This window comes from Drosophila subpulchrella, chromosome 3L, assembly GCF_014743375.2.
Source record: "Drosophila subpulchrella strain 33 F10 #4 breed RU33 chromosome 3L, RU_Dsub_v1.1 Primary Assembly, whole genome shotgun sequence".
Classification (NCBI taxonomy): domain Eukaryota; kingdom Metazoa; phylum Arthropoda; class Insecta; order Diptera; family Drosophilidae; genus Drosophila; species Drosophila subpulchrella.
In genome coordinates, this window is record NC_050612.1 from 20,193,855 (window position 1) to 20,209,067 (window position 15,213).

At 40.1% G+C, this 15,213-nt stretch overlaps 3 protein-coding genes and 1 non-coding gene across 4 annotated transcripts; 3 read left to right on the plus strand and 1 right to left on the minus strand.

Annotated features, from left to right (window-relative positions):
- The first annotated feature begins 132 nt into the window (after positions 1 to 132).
- LOC119555544 lies at positions 133 to 1,095 on the plus strand. Its single transcript, XM_037866977.1, has one exon. The coding sequence runs from the start codon at positions 139 to 141 to the stop codon at positions 1,093 to 1,095; it is 957 nt and encodes a 318-aa protein (XP_037722905.1). The 5' UTR covers positions 133 to 138.
- Positions 1,096 to 1,464: 369 nt separating this feature from the next.
- LOC119553351 (major royal jelly protein 1) lies at positions 1,465 to 5,179 on the minus strand. The gene is made up of 4 exons (XM_037863689.1): positions 4,666 to 5,179; positions 3,054 to 3,101; positions 2,843 to 2,991; positions 1,465 to 2,103 (listed from the first exon to the last, which is right to left on the minus strand). The coding sequence occupies exons 1-4, from the start codon at positions 5,110 to 5,112 to the stop codon at positions 1,560 to 1,562; spliced, it is 1,188 nt and encodes a 395-aa protein (XP_037719617.1). The 5' UTR covers positions 5,113 to 5,179; the 3' UTR covers positions 1,465 to 1,559.
- A 1,280-nt stretch (positions 5,180 to 6,459) lies between these two features.
- On the plus strand, positions 6,460 to 6,531 carry Trnac-gca. The gene has a single exon. It is a non-coding gene; the product is annotated as a tRNA-Cys (tRNA).
- A 3,289-nt stretch (positions 6,532 to 9,820) lies between these two features.
- On the plus strand, positions 9,821 to 11,629 carry LOC119553398 (protein yellow). The gene is made up of 2 exons (XM_037863762.1): positions 9,821 to 10,722; positions 11,074 to 11,629. Exons 1-2 carry the CDS (start codon positions 9,864 to 9,866, stop codon positions 11,367 to 11,369), a joined length of 1,155 nt encoding a protein of 384 aa, XP_037719690.1. The 5' UTR covers positions 9,821 to 9,863; the 3' UTR covers positions 11,370 to 11,629.
- The last annotated feature ends 3,584 nt before the right edge of the window (positions 11,630 to 15,213 follow it).

The following is a 15,213-nucleotide window of genomic DNA, read 5'->3' on the forward strand; positions in this document are numbered from 1 at the left end:
GGTACTTCACCAACTTGATAATATTAAACAGACATTTGAAGTGCTTATCGATTTAATTAAGTCAAAGACATATGTCTTTCTGAGTAGAAGGTGCTATAAAAGATAGACAGCCAGTTGACCCGACCAACAGTCTTCGCAATGAGGTCTTTGCATCTGGTTTTTCTACTCCTAAGTGTTCTGGTGGTTGGATCAGCTAAGGCTGATGATAATCCCTGCCAGGATGTGCGTCTGTCCGGCTTCGTTTGTCTGAACTGCACCACTTTGGGATATTGTCTTCGCGATGCCACCGGGAGCTGGGAAACCATATCGATGCTGGGCTGCGAGTCGAACCACAATTTCTTCTGCAGCGACGAGGGAACCTTCGGATGCACCTGGCAATCCCAGTGCCGGGTGCCTAAGAGAGGTCCTTTCAACTGCCAGCAGGCGGGAGTTTTCCCCGATCCCTACGACTGTAGGAAGTATCACGAGTGCAGCGATCAGAGTGTGGACACCCCTCGATTGTGCTCGGATGGAACTGGTTACTCCACTCTCGCGGAATCCTGTGCCGTTCCCCGGGAAAGTGCACAATGCACTGGGCAGCAGTATACCTGCGATCGATCTGGACAAGTGGGTGCCTGGCCGGCTGACAATAGGTACTTCTATGTCTGCGCAAATGATACCCCTAATTCCCTATATCCTTTGATGATGAAGTGCCGCGAGGGTTTCGTTTTCAACAGTTACAGTTGCGTTCCTGACTCTCGGTCTTTGGGTAAGGGACTACAAGTCAGGGAGACCAAGAAATGTGTGGATAACACACGATACGAATGTCCCTTCCGAACATCCGAGATTGAGTACTGCAAATGCGTCGCTGGAGAACTAGAGGTCATTACCTGCCCATCTGGTTTCCATTTCGATGCCAGAATCTTGACCTGCGTGACAGAAAGGGTCCATCAGTGCAAGGATTTTGAAGTTCTCAGCTGTCCCAATACCACCTCTAATGATGAGTACTGCCTGTGCATCAAAAACCAATTGCAGATCTATAACTGTCCAGTGGGACATTATTATAATGCTGAGATATCGAAGTGTCAAGGAGTTTTGAATGGAAAAGTCAATTAAAAATAAATGTGCATTATACAATACATTGTAATAAATAACATTATATTGTGGGATATTGGAGCTCATTTCAATATGGGGTGGTGCTTAAATATAGATATAACTCCATTCTAAAAAAAAAATAATTTAAATGCAAAGGAATCGAATAAAATACGACGCCATTGAGATAGTTCCTGTGGTATTATGAGATATTGAAATTGATAAACAAGTGAAAAAAATTCCCATAGTGAACTTTTGGTATTTAGGGGTGTTATAATTGATCTCATTATATGATAAAATAAACTAACAAATAAATTCTTGGAAATCGTAAATAAATGAATTTATCGCTGTCCTAAGGTATTATTCCTTGTTGTTAAATAAATCCCCAGTCAGTTAATATTTTTAAACATTCACCAAATTTTAATGAGACCCAGTAACGACAACAATTCAATGGAATCTTAAACCTAATAAATTCGAATGATCATAGATCAGTCGTCGCACTCCCTCACCACGGGATGCAGGACGATGGAGGCTCCGTTGCAGCCGGTTCGATCCGAGATGAAGTCGTGGAAGTTGCTCTCCAGGGCCCACATGAAGCGCTTGTGACCCGGAAGGACCTGGGTGGACAGGCGGCAGTCGCCACCCCGCTGCACCTCCTGCAGATTGGCGGCCTTGAAGCAGGTCTCCGAGTCCCATAGGTAAATGTCGTTCTCGCCCTTGTAGCGGAAGAACAGGGAGGTGCCCCCATCGGCGCCCAGGAGAACCGCCTGTTTACCGTAGGGCTTGGGACCCACATCGATGATGGAGCCCGCTCCCTGGCCAACCCTGAGGTACTCTCCCTTAATGGAGTACAGACGCGAGGAGCTCAAGTAGCTGAAGAACAGGGTGGAGGTGCCATCCGGCTTGGAGGTGAGCGCCACGTAGAGCACATCGCTGCTGGGGGCGGTGGCCTTGGGCAGGACAATGCGGTAGGACTTTTTGCCGGTGATGTCGTACACCAGGATGCTGCGTGCCCCGGCATCGGCCACATAGCTGCATGGGATCGGAAACAATATTAATAACAAGTCAGATAAGATATCATGCCGCTAATTCATTTTTAATTGGTTGGAAAAGGGTATGTAGTGAGGCACACTTCTGACAACCATGTTATGCAGATAAGATATGACACGTTTCTTTGTGGTTAACTCCTTTTAAATTGCTTTTTAAATCAATTCAAGATTGTTTTTAAAATTCAATTAATTTAAATTAAATTTTAACAATTACTTATTAAGCTCTGATTATTATAATTATATAAGATAAACTCATATTTCTAGTAATACTTGATTCGTTGCACTTTTTTCATAAAATCATCATTACTTTTAACCCTATACTAAATATGATTTTATTAATCAAGAATCATGAAAGTAATTTCACCACGTAAAATTTTTAAATACCTTTGTAACATTTAAAGTTTTCATTGATTAATTCAGTTTCTTATTGGTTTTCAAATTGATATTTGAAATATTTTAATATTTAATATTTTGATAAGTTGTTGGAAATTAATTTGATGCTGGAAGTTAAGCGTAATTAATCCTTCATAGTTGAGGTACTCGCAAAAGCCTATACAAATAATTTATTCAGACGCATTTCACAGATAATATGCCTGTCAAATGGAGCTTAAATTTATATGATTAAAAATGTAGTAAATGAGTTTTTCCCTGAATAAAAGTCTGCGACACTTTTTCAACCATCTAAAGAATAAAGACCAAATTGAATAGGTGGTAAAACTCACACGAAGGGCTTGTTATCCTTGGAGTAGTCGACCACGATGAACTGCAGGCGGCTCTCGGAGGTGACCAGGTCACTCAGGTCGATGCTCTTGACCACCTTGTTGTTGGCGGTGTTTATGGCCACGATCTTGGGGCTGCACCTCCGGATGGGCTTTCAATTAAACAAATATATATTAATATTTAATTTACTACAATCAAACGAAAAAAACTCACCTGCTCCAAAGTGTTGACAATGCCGACGTCCAAAGCCCATAGAAGTCCCTTCAAAATAAAAAAAAGATACAAAACAATTAATAATTGCCATCAATTGCGGCTTATAACCATTGTTCTTAATGTTTTCATTTGCTGGCTGTTAATTGAAATGTTGTTGGCGTTAAAAATTCCACACTCGTAGATACATGACAATAAAATGAGTATCAGCAAAAAGCACTGAATGGAAAATTGCGCAAATAAATGAATACAGTTGCGCTTTCTGTTTGCTGTTTGTTATTGTTATTGTTATGTCGACTTTTGTGTAAATAAAATAAAGAAATGATTTGCATAAATGCAGCTAAACGAGAATGGCATTTAAATGAGCACGAATTGACGGCATCAATAATTGAAGGAAATTATTAAGTTGCAGCTATGCTGGGAATCGTAATTAGGTCATTTGTGTGGTTTCCCATCTATAATCGTGTAAATATTTTATAATATCATTTGACATTTCAGAATATCTATCGCTTAAATTTAAGCTGACAACCTCAAATGTTAAAATTTCAATCCAAATGCACAGAACACTGTGGAACCGCCTGTCATTTTGTATGACTCTCAAATTATTTCTGATAACTTTTCACTGCATTTTCATGGCACTTTTCAGCTGCAGCCCTTGCCCTTTTATAATATTCCATTTACATAACCACTTTTTCACCCGATTATCCGTTTATTCTTTCTCTTCAGTTGCCGTCGCCAATTGCCAGACATGAATTTCATTTGAAGCTCTTCGTTTTTGGCGCCCCTTTTATTTGATTAAAAAAGCAATTTTTGGTCGTCAGCCAGGATGGGTATTTAAAAAGGGTAGTTGCGGAGGGGTTAATGGGCAAGAGATACCCTGGAAATTCAATCTACTATATTTTAAAGAATTTTGGAGAATATAATCTTACAAGTGTCTAAGATTTTGTTTATAAAAATTTTCCTGTAAATATGTGTGTATTTATATTTCTGTTTAAATAAACTGGTAACAAAATGAATTAGTAAAACTAAATAAATTGAGTTCAAAATGTTGTATTAAATAATTGGATTAAGTACGAAAACAGTATGTTCAATACAAAATATAATAAATTGCGCGGCTTAATTTGAAACTATTTAAACTAAGGTATAAAATATTAGTTTTGATATTAGTCATGTTTACTTTAAATATTTTACGTCATTAAAAACAATAATTTCATGTTTGATTCAAATTTAACAATCTTTAAATTAATTATAAATTTCAAATTAAATATTTGTATATTTAAAGTAAGTCCGCAATGTATGAATATAACTAATAATAATAAAAAAAAATTATAAAAGACTATCCAAACACCTAAAAAAAGGGGAAACCATATTGTTTCTTAATATATAACAATACTATCAATCTAAAAGTCCTAACCACCCCTGGAATCCCTTCATCCGCCCACTATAAAAGATGAAAAAAGCATTTAAAAGCCATCAAATAGGTTGCGGGTCAAAAGTGTCATGAAGAAGAGGTTGCACCCCCAAAAAAAACAACTCGTAATTGAAGGCAGAAATTGCAGTTCGGATGAGACACCGAATAAAAACCCGAAACAATATAAGCGTTAATTGCACTCACATTCTGATCGACGGCTATGTCCACGACTGATTGGAGGGCCTGGCAGTTGCCCTCCTCCTGGATGGCCCAGCACGGATAGGGGGCGATCTTGGTGAGGCACTCGCCCTTCTTCAGGTTGACCTTCCCCAGGGTGAAGGGCACGCCCTGTTTGTACCTGGGCAGGGCCACAAAGGCCGAATCCCGCTGCAGCTGGGCCCGGGTCACAATCACATTCCGGGGCACATATCTTCCGGATTGGACATAGATGTTCTTGGTGGATTCACAGGGCCAGTGGAGGCTACTGCCACTCAGCTGGAAGGTCAGTTCACCCAGCGGATTCTTGTCGCACTTGGTGCCCCCAATGGAATTGGAGGCATCTGTGGATCCCGCCTCATCGGTGGAGGAACTATATGCTCCCAGGGCCACGGAGGCAAAAACTACAAGGAGCAGCAATGGCAGCTGCGACATTTTTGGTGCGATTTCTTACGAGGATTCCCTGAAACACAGATCCAACACTCGATTAACCACGTTTGGCCAGAACATAAAACTGTCTGAACGGCAGCCAGACTTGCATTTATATATAAAACCCGCCGATTTGTGCAGCAAGCTCTTAGAGCGTGTTGCAGCAAGGTCGTTAGATGGCTAACACGGGGGGGAAACAAGCGGCTGTCTGGAAATGGAATTGGAATGGTTACCACCCAGCCAGCACGTCTGGCTTACGCCGGAAATCGGACAGACCTCTAAGCCCGCTTCTGCTTTCGGTTTCTAAGCAATGCGGAAGCCCGTTCGGAAAAGAGTTTCCAATTTAACCCACTCCATTTGGGATTATAAAAGATTATATTACTGGTATTTAATTCGTTTCAGAACGATGTTAATAGAAAATTTAAGATGAAGTACCTGCTATAAATAGGTTTATAAATAGAGCCATCAAGACTGAATAGTAAAAATAAACTTTTTGTATAATCCCGAAAAGAGTTTCCGATTTGACCATTTCGGAAGGACAAAAAGTCTATAAAATATCTGCATTATTGTATTAAGATTTAATTCTTTACAAAAATACAAATAGAATACCTATTGAAAATGTTTATTTCTCTATTAAAAACAAAATAAAGATTATAACGATAATATTTACAGCTATTGGATAAAGTTATCTTAATTAAATAAATGTTTTTATAACTTATAGGTTCTCTTAGTTACAGTCAATATTTTTTTAATAGTTCTTCTAGTAAGATAAAATAATTCAAAGTTCTGTGGTAAGCTGATACCCCGTTCAATAAAATGGGTTAAAATTGTTTCTGTCACCAATCGATCGCTTGTGCATTCGATGGGAGCCCAAGTTTTCACCCTTTGGCAGTCAAAGTTCAGGGGTCAATACGAAACAGTTGCCAAAGTGGCCCAAAAGTTCAATATCAATGCTGACGTCTGTGACCTGTATCTGAATCTGTTACTGTTTCTGTTTCTTTTTCTGCGAATGCGACTGGGAAAGTTTCAGTTACTTGGCTTGTGTTACCAGCTATTTCGGGGCTGACAAAAACATCTGTCAACCCGCCGGCAGCTATCAGTTGGGAAAGAGTTTTGTGGAAAAGGAGAAAGTTGGGGGGGGGTATATTATTCGCTGATAAGATTGCAATATACCAGAGAGTTGATGGAACCACCCCCCGTGTGAGTGACACAAAGAGTTTGGCTAAACAATTCATAAACACTCTGTCTTAAATTGATTTTTATTTCATTTCTATTTTGGTATGATTGCGAATGCGAAATTTTATCTCAGTCATCGAACTTTAAAAGGCACTCTGAGTTCGGGGATATCAAGTCGGGGGTATAGCTCAGGGGTAGAGCATTCGACTGCAGATCGAGAGGTCCCCGGTTCAAATCCGGGTGCCCCCTGAAACTAAATTTTTTTCCATATTTTTTTTTATTACCATCCTGTAGCCCTTTGTGGATTTAGGAGATTTTTAGGGGGATTACATTAAAGGTGCGTCCGCCAGACATGGACAATGACCTCGTAAAGAACCCACGCATCGAATAATAACAAATAAAAAATGCGTTGACATATTTTGAGTGGGCGCAGTGGGAGGATTCGGATACGGATTCGGTGTCCAGCAGCTCCTTTGTCTGCCCTTGGTCTTTGTGGAGCTGGAGCAGCACGTGCATCGAGATATGGCCACCACTTGGCTTCCATTGAATGGCAAAATGTTTAATCTCCTAAGAGCTGCACAAAAAATGACCAGCGGCTGGTCAACATACATATTTTGATAACCCTTTTCTCGGGGGGTCAGACTTTTCGGCTTCCGCATGGCGGGACTGGGATGAATCCCGAACAGACTGTCTATAATGCCAAATTACATGCAGATTGAATTTTTGTGAAATCCGTTTCAATAAACTGCCATAAGTTGCCCTCCCCCGATCGTAATCCCCGAATTTATAGCACACACATGCCCAAAAGAAGGCTGATATGCGTGCATATATGATATATTATGTGGGCGGGATTGTCAGTCAGGGGAACATCTCCGTTGAATCTGTAGATAAATATTTATGTGCTTGAACATAAATAAAAGCAAAAATATCAAAATGGAAATTTAACGAGGCACACGACTAAGAATTTTATACTCTACAGAATGAGCTTATAACTTAATTGATATTTTTTGTTATGCGAAATGATCCATATTATGCAAAGTCAATTAGTATTGGAATCATAGCATATATAATAATATTATTATAAAAAAGATTTTAAGTATAGAGAGGTTATTTGTATTCGTATTTGACGAAATATTTTTTAAGATAATTAAGAATCTTAGCATGCAAAATAGTATTATTATCATAAGAAAACCTTTAAACGAATTTCAACTGGCAAAAGTGTATTTATATCCATGTTTGACCCAATCTCCACTCATTTGAAAATATTCTTGCCCTGTGCTTGACAGATGCGTATAAATGCGGAATTTAAAAATGTTCATTGATTGCAGTTTGCGTGAAAAAGTGAATATTCAATATGCACACTCGATGAGCAGGCAAAGAGCAATTTGTCGGCGAGTCAGAAATGAAACCAACCAAACCAGCCAAATGAATTCAATTATGGCAAAACAATTAAACAAAGATGAGCCAACGGATAAAGGCACTAATTTATGGCATTTCATCGAACCATTTGCGCTGTGCAAAAGGTTAAGAACCACAGTGGACAACTTTAAGCAGACGTAAACAAAAGTTGGCCGACGAAAGAAAGCCAGCAAAGTGAAAGCAAAGCACATAAATTAGGCGAAATGGGAAGATTAGCTTTAATCGCTGGCTGATGACTTTTTAATACCCTGCAGAACCACTATAATCCTATAATTTGAGTGATGTGATTTAAATGGTCTGTACACTTTGACTATGGAAATTTAGGAAATTGTGTTTAATGAGGACAATGAAATTTTATGGGTAAATTGTACCAATATAGATAGTAAAGTACCTGTTAAAAATGCTTAACATGTATTAAAAAATGGTAGGCTGTGTTAATTTTGTTGTTGGTAGAGTACCTATTCTGTTGGCATATCATGTTAGCATATAAATTTAAAGTCCCAAGCTAGAGAGTATTTATTATGTTTTAACAACCCCTGTTGCTCAGCATATCCATTGCATTTTGAAAAGTTTTATTTTTAATTTATGTGAAATTCCCGGTAAAAGAAAATCGCTTTCTCGGCAAAAAGTCGGCCCATTTACCAAACCAAATCAAACGTGACCACAGACAATTCTTTCTGCACATTTTTTTTTTGCCTCTGCCGCTGCGGGACAAAATAAAGCCCGACAAATTATTGGCTTATTTGCGTTTTCAATTGGATTTTTATTGGCATATATAAAAAGGTAAACTTTTCAACGCGTTTTAAAGAAGTCACACATGTAGCTCAGATTTGCCCCACATGACGCATACGCCTCGTTAAACGGGCCATAAAACGAAAAAAACTGTCAATGTAATGTGTGGAAAATGGCCTGCGGAAAAAGAAGGGTACTGGTTTCCCGAGGATTGTGAGGTTTTCCCAGTTAATGGGGGCCAGTCGGTAGTCGCCTGGCTGTCTCTTATCTACCCCAACCATTTTTCTCCCTTTTGGTTGGAGGTAAGTGTTTACATAAATTATGTCAGATGAGTAGCCCGGAAATGCTTGTCATCAATTTTTTCTGCTCTCTATGGGTGGGTATGTATCGTATAAATCATTCGGCGGGGGAAAAGCCACCCGGAATGCGGGTTTCGGCTGACAATTTGGCATGCCAAACACGTTGGTCTTTGGTTTGGGGTGATTCCGGGTTGTCTGGCCATATCGAGAGGGCTTTAACCTATTTAGGGGCAATTACGTTGATGGCCGTGGCAAAGGAATTCTGCTGGGAAATCCCAAGGATGTGGGGACATTTCTCGCACTCACTCCTTCAACCAAGTTATGGCTGGCGAAATCACTGCCTGAGGTCATTTAATTACTGGCAATTAGTTTGCTAAAAATATCTTTGGCAATCTGGTGACTTTTGTAGGAGTTCCGTTTTCAATTAATTGCAGTAATTGCAATGCCATTTCGTAAGTCAATTGGTTAATTGAGGAGGAAGAGAGGAAAGTATCCCTTTTCCTTGGCCTTTTGGCTTTCATGGCACATTTCAGGGATTTCTGTCCGGGAAATGAGTTTACTTTTACCTAAATGATTGTATAATAAATTATAAAGATATATATATATATATATAAATGATTGTATAATAAATTATAAAGATATATAGTGCACTTAATTGCTATACATAAATAACGCTATAATATTTTTTGGGAAATTTATTATAAGTAAGTTTATTAATATTATATATTAAAATAAAAATATTTAATTATTCTTCCCAAATTTGGAACACAAAAAAGCTTGTCGACTTTTCTCCTGTGCCATAAATAACGTTTTAATATTTTTTTGTTGTCCTAAAATATATATTTTACTAAAATATTAATTGATTCTATATTACAAAAGACTTCTTTTGTATAAATGAATTTCTGAACTTTAATTGCTTTTAACCCCCTTTTTGTGGGCAAGCTGTGGTCAAGGTTATTTTAGTGGCAAAAAATCAGTTTGAAAATTGAGAATTGGTCGCGAGGCACGTTGTCGGCTTGTGGTCATTCGATTCGATGGGCTTTTGGGTTATATAAGCACGCCACTTGGCCAATTTGGGGAGCACAACGCGCACGTCGTCGCTAGACTAGACCATTAACAATTGCTTCCACGATGAGACTGCATTTGACCCTAATCCTGGGATTTTTGCTGGCTGGCCTGGAGTTGGCCCACTCACAGGGCACTAAATATGGACTTTGGACTCCGGATCGAGCCCACTCGGATTCCCAGCCCATTCAGTGGACGGGTGGTCAGTTTGAGTTTCCCTGCGCCAGCACCAAGTCGCTATTCAAGAGTTCCGGAAAGTTTATACCCAAGAATGTGATTGCCACACGGGCCCAGCTCATTGGGGATACCATCTATTTGGCCCTGCCGCGCTATAGGAAGGGAGTTCCTGCCACTCTGGTGAAGACAAATGTGAAACCGGGCACCTGCTCTACGACCTTTAAGCCCTATCCCTGCTGGGATCTCCAGGAGGAGGGCAACTGCAAGGCCCTGCAATCGGTGGTGGATCTGGTGGTGGACCAAAACGAGGTGCTCTGGGTTTTGGACACTGGTATTGTTAACACCCTGGAGACCCCGGTGCGCAAGTGTCCCCCCAAAGTGGTGGCCATGTCGGTGAAAACGGGCAAGGTGCTGAAAACCGTCTCCCTGGAGGGTTTAACCTCTAGCAGTTCCAGGCTCCAATATCTGGTGGTGGACTATGCCCCCGATGGCGGTTGTTTTGTCTATGTCAGTGATGCCGCCAATCGGGCCATTATCGTCTATAACCTCCAGGCGGATCGGGGATTCAGGGTGGTGCTGCCCAAGGCAGTTACCGCAGGATGTCGGTCCAGGGATGTCCTCTACATAGCCCTCATCCGCCGGGACTGTGGATCCACGGAGCTCTACTTCACCTATTTGAGCACCAGCAAGCTGTTCTCCCTGAAATCTGAATATCTGCGCAGTGGAGTGGCCGATGGACGCATTTTGGGTGAGTTTGATTTGTTTGCTTTCTGATTAATAGATAACATAATATATCAATGATAAATGGCCCTCCAAATATGGGCTGCCTAAAATAGTCTCATAAAAATATTATTTTAAAAGAGTCAGAGTCCAAAGCCCGGAAGATATGAAGTTAGTTCTAAATAAAACCTTTTTGTAAGATAGAAAAAATTGTTCTATTTAATTAATTGATTTTTAAAAATATGTCAGATTTAAAATTTATGCTATATTGTATTTCAAACAAATCGTTCTTTTTCCTATATTTTTTTATGTTATTTTCTTTTTTCTTATACAACTGATTTGCAACTAATGTGTATATAAATTTCATATTTTTTTATAGATCTCGGCAAGAAGCCCAGTCGCATGGTCATCATTGGCACGGACAATGGCTCGGCGATTTTCTTCCGGAACGAGGGCGACGCGGAGGTCTACCGCTGGGACACGAACTCCACGTTTGTGGAGACAAACTTCAAGCCAGTTTACCGCAGCCAGACCTGCCAGCTGGTGACCCATGCGGTGCCCGATTACAAGCGGAATACGATGCGGGTCCTGCAGAGCAATTTCCCCGATTACATGCAGAATCGCGTTGGCTGCGGGGCCATCCAGCAGTTGGGTCTGATGCAGGGCTGTTGGTAACCAGGTTAATACCCGCTTTTTGGCACCCCTCCCCTGAAAACCCATCCCATACAATCCAATGGAATAGATTCCGAACTGAAAACTAAAGTGCCAGGCAGTTAGATTGGCAATAACCAAGAATGAGTTGGTTTTTTTTTTAGTTTTTCGGGCCCTCGAGTGCAGTTCGTGTTTGGTATTGGTATTTTGTACATAAACTAACGACTTTGGTCGCACTTGTTGTTATCTAAGCTAAGCAAATAAACGTTTCATTTTTGTACGAACGAGAGGAGTAAATATTTGGGGTCTGTCGATGGGTATATTGGATAAAGTTTGTTTGGGATAGTTGGTTTTTTACAGACATAGAGTAGGGTTACCACTTCAAAGGCTTTTTTGATACTTTAGGATTACCTTCAAAAAAACTAAAGTAAATATGTTTTATTGTATAAAAATCCATTGCTAAGTTACCAATAAATATTGATAAATCCCCTTTTAATTGAAAATATCAATGATATTGTAATAAGATTTCTGGGAAATTACAATTTTGTTTATTTTTACTCTCTTCTTTTGATACTTCACTCGGTCCCTTCTTTGTAAATTATGTATTTTCTCCTCCAATTTTGGGTTCGTTGAGAAAAACAGAGACTTAATTAAGCTAATTGGATGTCCTCATGTTAAAGTACTCACTCGTCCTGATTGCATTGCCATCTCCATATCCCAACGCCTTTTTCCCCGGCGAAGTGGCAACCGACTTTGCAACCTGGAGAAGTTGGGTGTGGAAAAGGCCAGGAGAAGTGTTAATTGGAAGTTGGCTGATAAATTGCACGCGGCATCCTTTGCAGTGGCTTCCGATTCCCAATTCGCGATTCGAGTCGATCCGAGGAAAAGCAGACGAAAGGCGCCGCGGGAAATTGTTCTCGATATAAAATCAATTAATCAGCAGCTCTTGTCTATGGGCTTCGACTGTGACCTTTGCCCCGGGGTCTGCGTTATGGCTTCGTGGCTTCGTGTTAATTACGCCCACCCGCAGTCTGTTGTGGATCACGCTGCACTGTATGGAAATGGAACCCCAATAAATGTGCCAATGCCACATACACAGCTGTGCTGCAAAAATACCATACACCAAATACCAAACGGAATGAAAGGCACTCGAATAAACTTCAATCCCTTGCGGACTCCGGATGGGAATCCCTGGGAGTGGGAGCAGCTGCCACCGAAAAAGGCCACGATAAACTTGTCTCCTCTCGCTTGATTTACAAATGCTAAAACGTGGGCGGTCAGCCCACAAAAGAGCCGGCAAAAAGTTTATATCATAACCCAAACAAAACAAAAAGCAAGCGCTGGTCAAAAGATAAAATAATCTTGGCAGTTCGAAAAAAAAGAGTGGGGAATATTGCCCTCAAAAAAGGAAAATCGGTTGGGGCTGTAGAAAAACATATTATGTATATAAATAATTGCCAAAAAAAATGTAGGTCAGGAGAAACATAAATTTATTACCCGTCTGAATTTAGCTTGATAATGCTATACATTTAAAATGCTGTCAGAAAAACAAATGTGAAACTTGGCTCCAGTGGCTAAAAACATCCGTTGCTTACCCGCGCTATAATAATTCACATACAATTTAAAAATTAATTTTGTTTGGCAAACAACATTATACTTTTAATTGCTCCCCCAAAAGCATGAATTTATTAAAAGCTGAAATGGAAAACAATAAGTCAAAGGTTTCGGTTATAAAAGGAAAAATAAATTGTCCTAATTGGGTCTGAAGTGGAAGATTATATTTGAGTTCATACTCCCCCAAAGGTCTGAAAAATAAATGTGCGATGTGGAAATGACAGTTAAAACTTGAATTTAAAGAACTCCGAAAACCCCAAAGTTCCACGAATTGAAAGTCCTTACCAAGAGCCAACTCAAATTATGCCCTTTGAAGTGACAAAAAACGTAATAAATATATTTGCAAAAAAAGAGAGAAGATAACCGAAGCCCGCAGACAGTTTTTTGATGCCTTGTGTGTCAAAAACAAAAACCGAAGGTTGCCAAAGAGGCAGAAAGTCAAAGGAACGTCAGGAACGAAAGCATCAGCCCCGGCAAAAGGGACAAACGATTTTCCGCTGCACAGGTTTCCTCATCCTTTCCTTTTTCCACAGCACAAGATGCACCAAAATAATCCTGTGGTATAATTTAATTATGTCCTGGAAAGCCGTATGAAAATTTTAATTTTAACTGCACTTCCGAGATGCGCAACCAAGTGGAAAGCCCCAGAAGTTGCGTAACTTTTAAAGGGCGCCCATTAAGTTTGCACACAACAATTATTTCGGTATCAGCAAATCACAAGCTAAGCTGGCCGAAATAAAATTTTCATTGGGCTTTGCGGACACTTCAGCGATGTCTAAAGCCACCTTAAATCCTCCGCCTCCAGGATAAATCCACTTCAATCCGCTTGAGATTGACAGAGCCGAGTTCCTTTTCGGCGCCAACCAAAACTAACTGAGTGACTAGGGGAACAGGACTGTCAAAATGCCACCACCATCACCTCGAGCACAAAAGGACCTACTCTTCCTTTCCCCCAAAGGAGCAAAAGGAGCAAGAGGAGCCGGAGGACACTACTGTTTGGCGCCCACTTGAAATGGGTTTGACAGGGAAAATGGCAGCTTCCCTCAAATGCTTTGATTTCCTTTGTATACCCATCCCTGAATTGGACAAAACATCCCAGGCAACCGAGGCACCACTTCTCCGGTTAATCGAAAAGCGAGAAAATCGACAGAAAATCGAGCTCTAGTGGAAAATTGCAAATGAAAGCGTGAACACGAAGCGCAAATAAATCTGTTAACAAAATATCAACAACATCCGCCGGCAGCTGAGCCATCGCAAGGAGAATTTAAAGAGTTTTCAGCAGATAGTTCATGTTGCCCAAGGTGATGTTGTATCTTCTTTAAATGTTCACGGAAAAAAATACTTTTCAATAAACATAATTTTTAATTTTAATATTAATTTTATTATGTAGAAAGATTCTATTAGAAACGGTAATATCTTAAAATATTAAAAGCATATTAACAATATGTTTTGGTACGCCTAAGATATCAGAGGTACGCATGTAATATTAAAAATAAATAAATACTAAAATAAATAAGGTACACCTGTGAGATTAATATTTGATATAAATAAATATTAAGATATTTAATATTATAATTCAGTAAAATATATCCTTAAACGAATATAATTCTATAACCTTGCAAATATATACAACATATAGTTTGAATGAGAATAAAGATATATATAATTTATGAAGTAATTATAATATATTTATTTATATGTTTCTCATAGTTTTGCTTTTCTTCCAGTGTAAGTTTCCTCACATTGTCTGATGTGCTCACGTCTTTCCACATTTCCATGTGGATTGAGAGGATTATCGCTACGAGGTCTCCAAGAGCTGCCCGCAACGAAATCCCTGTCTGTGGTTTGGCTGCCATGACAGCGGAAGCATTTCGGGTTCCGTCCCTGTCAAGTCAGCACTTCCTGGAGCCCACCTCCTTTTCTATCCATTACCATTTTTACCCGAATTTCCCAGAGCCTCCCATCCATTTTCCACCAGCACGGCGACGCATCTCCATCTCCTTTGGGAGAAAGTGGACCGGACAGGCGACGTCTGAGTGCTATCGGATATAGTGGGGCCACTCAACGCTCCTCCTGGGGCGAGCTTTAATGCAAAGTAGCTAACTGGTTTAGAGACACGCCCCCGGCATGTGTGGTTGGGGGCGGGACGGTTACGGAAAAAGGCCAAAACACAGGCCAAAAATGGGTGCCAAACGACTTCCGACCAGGCTTATTTTGAATGGGTCACGTGCTGGCAGGAAAATCAACAAGAAAG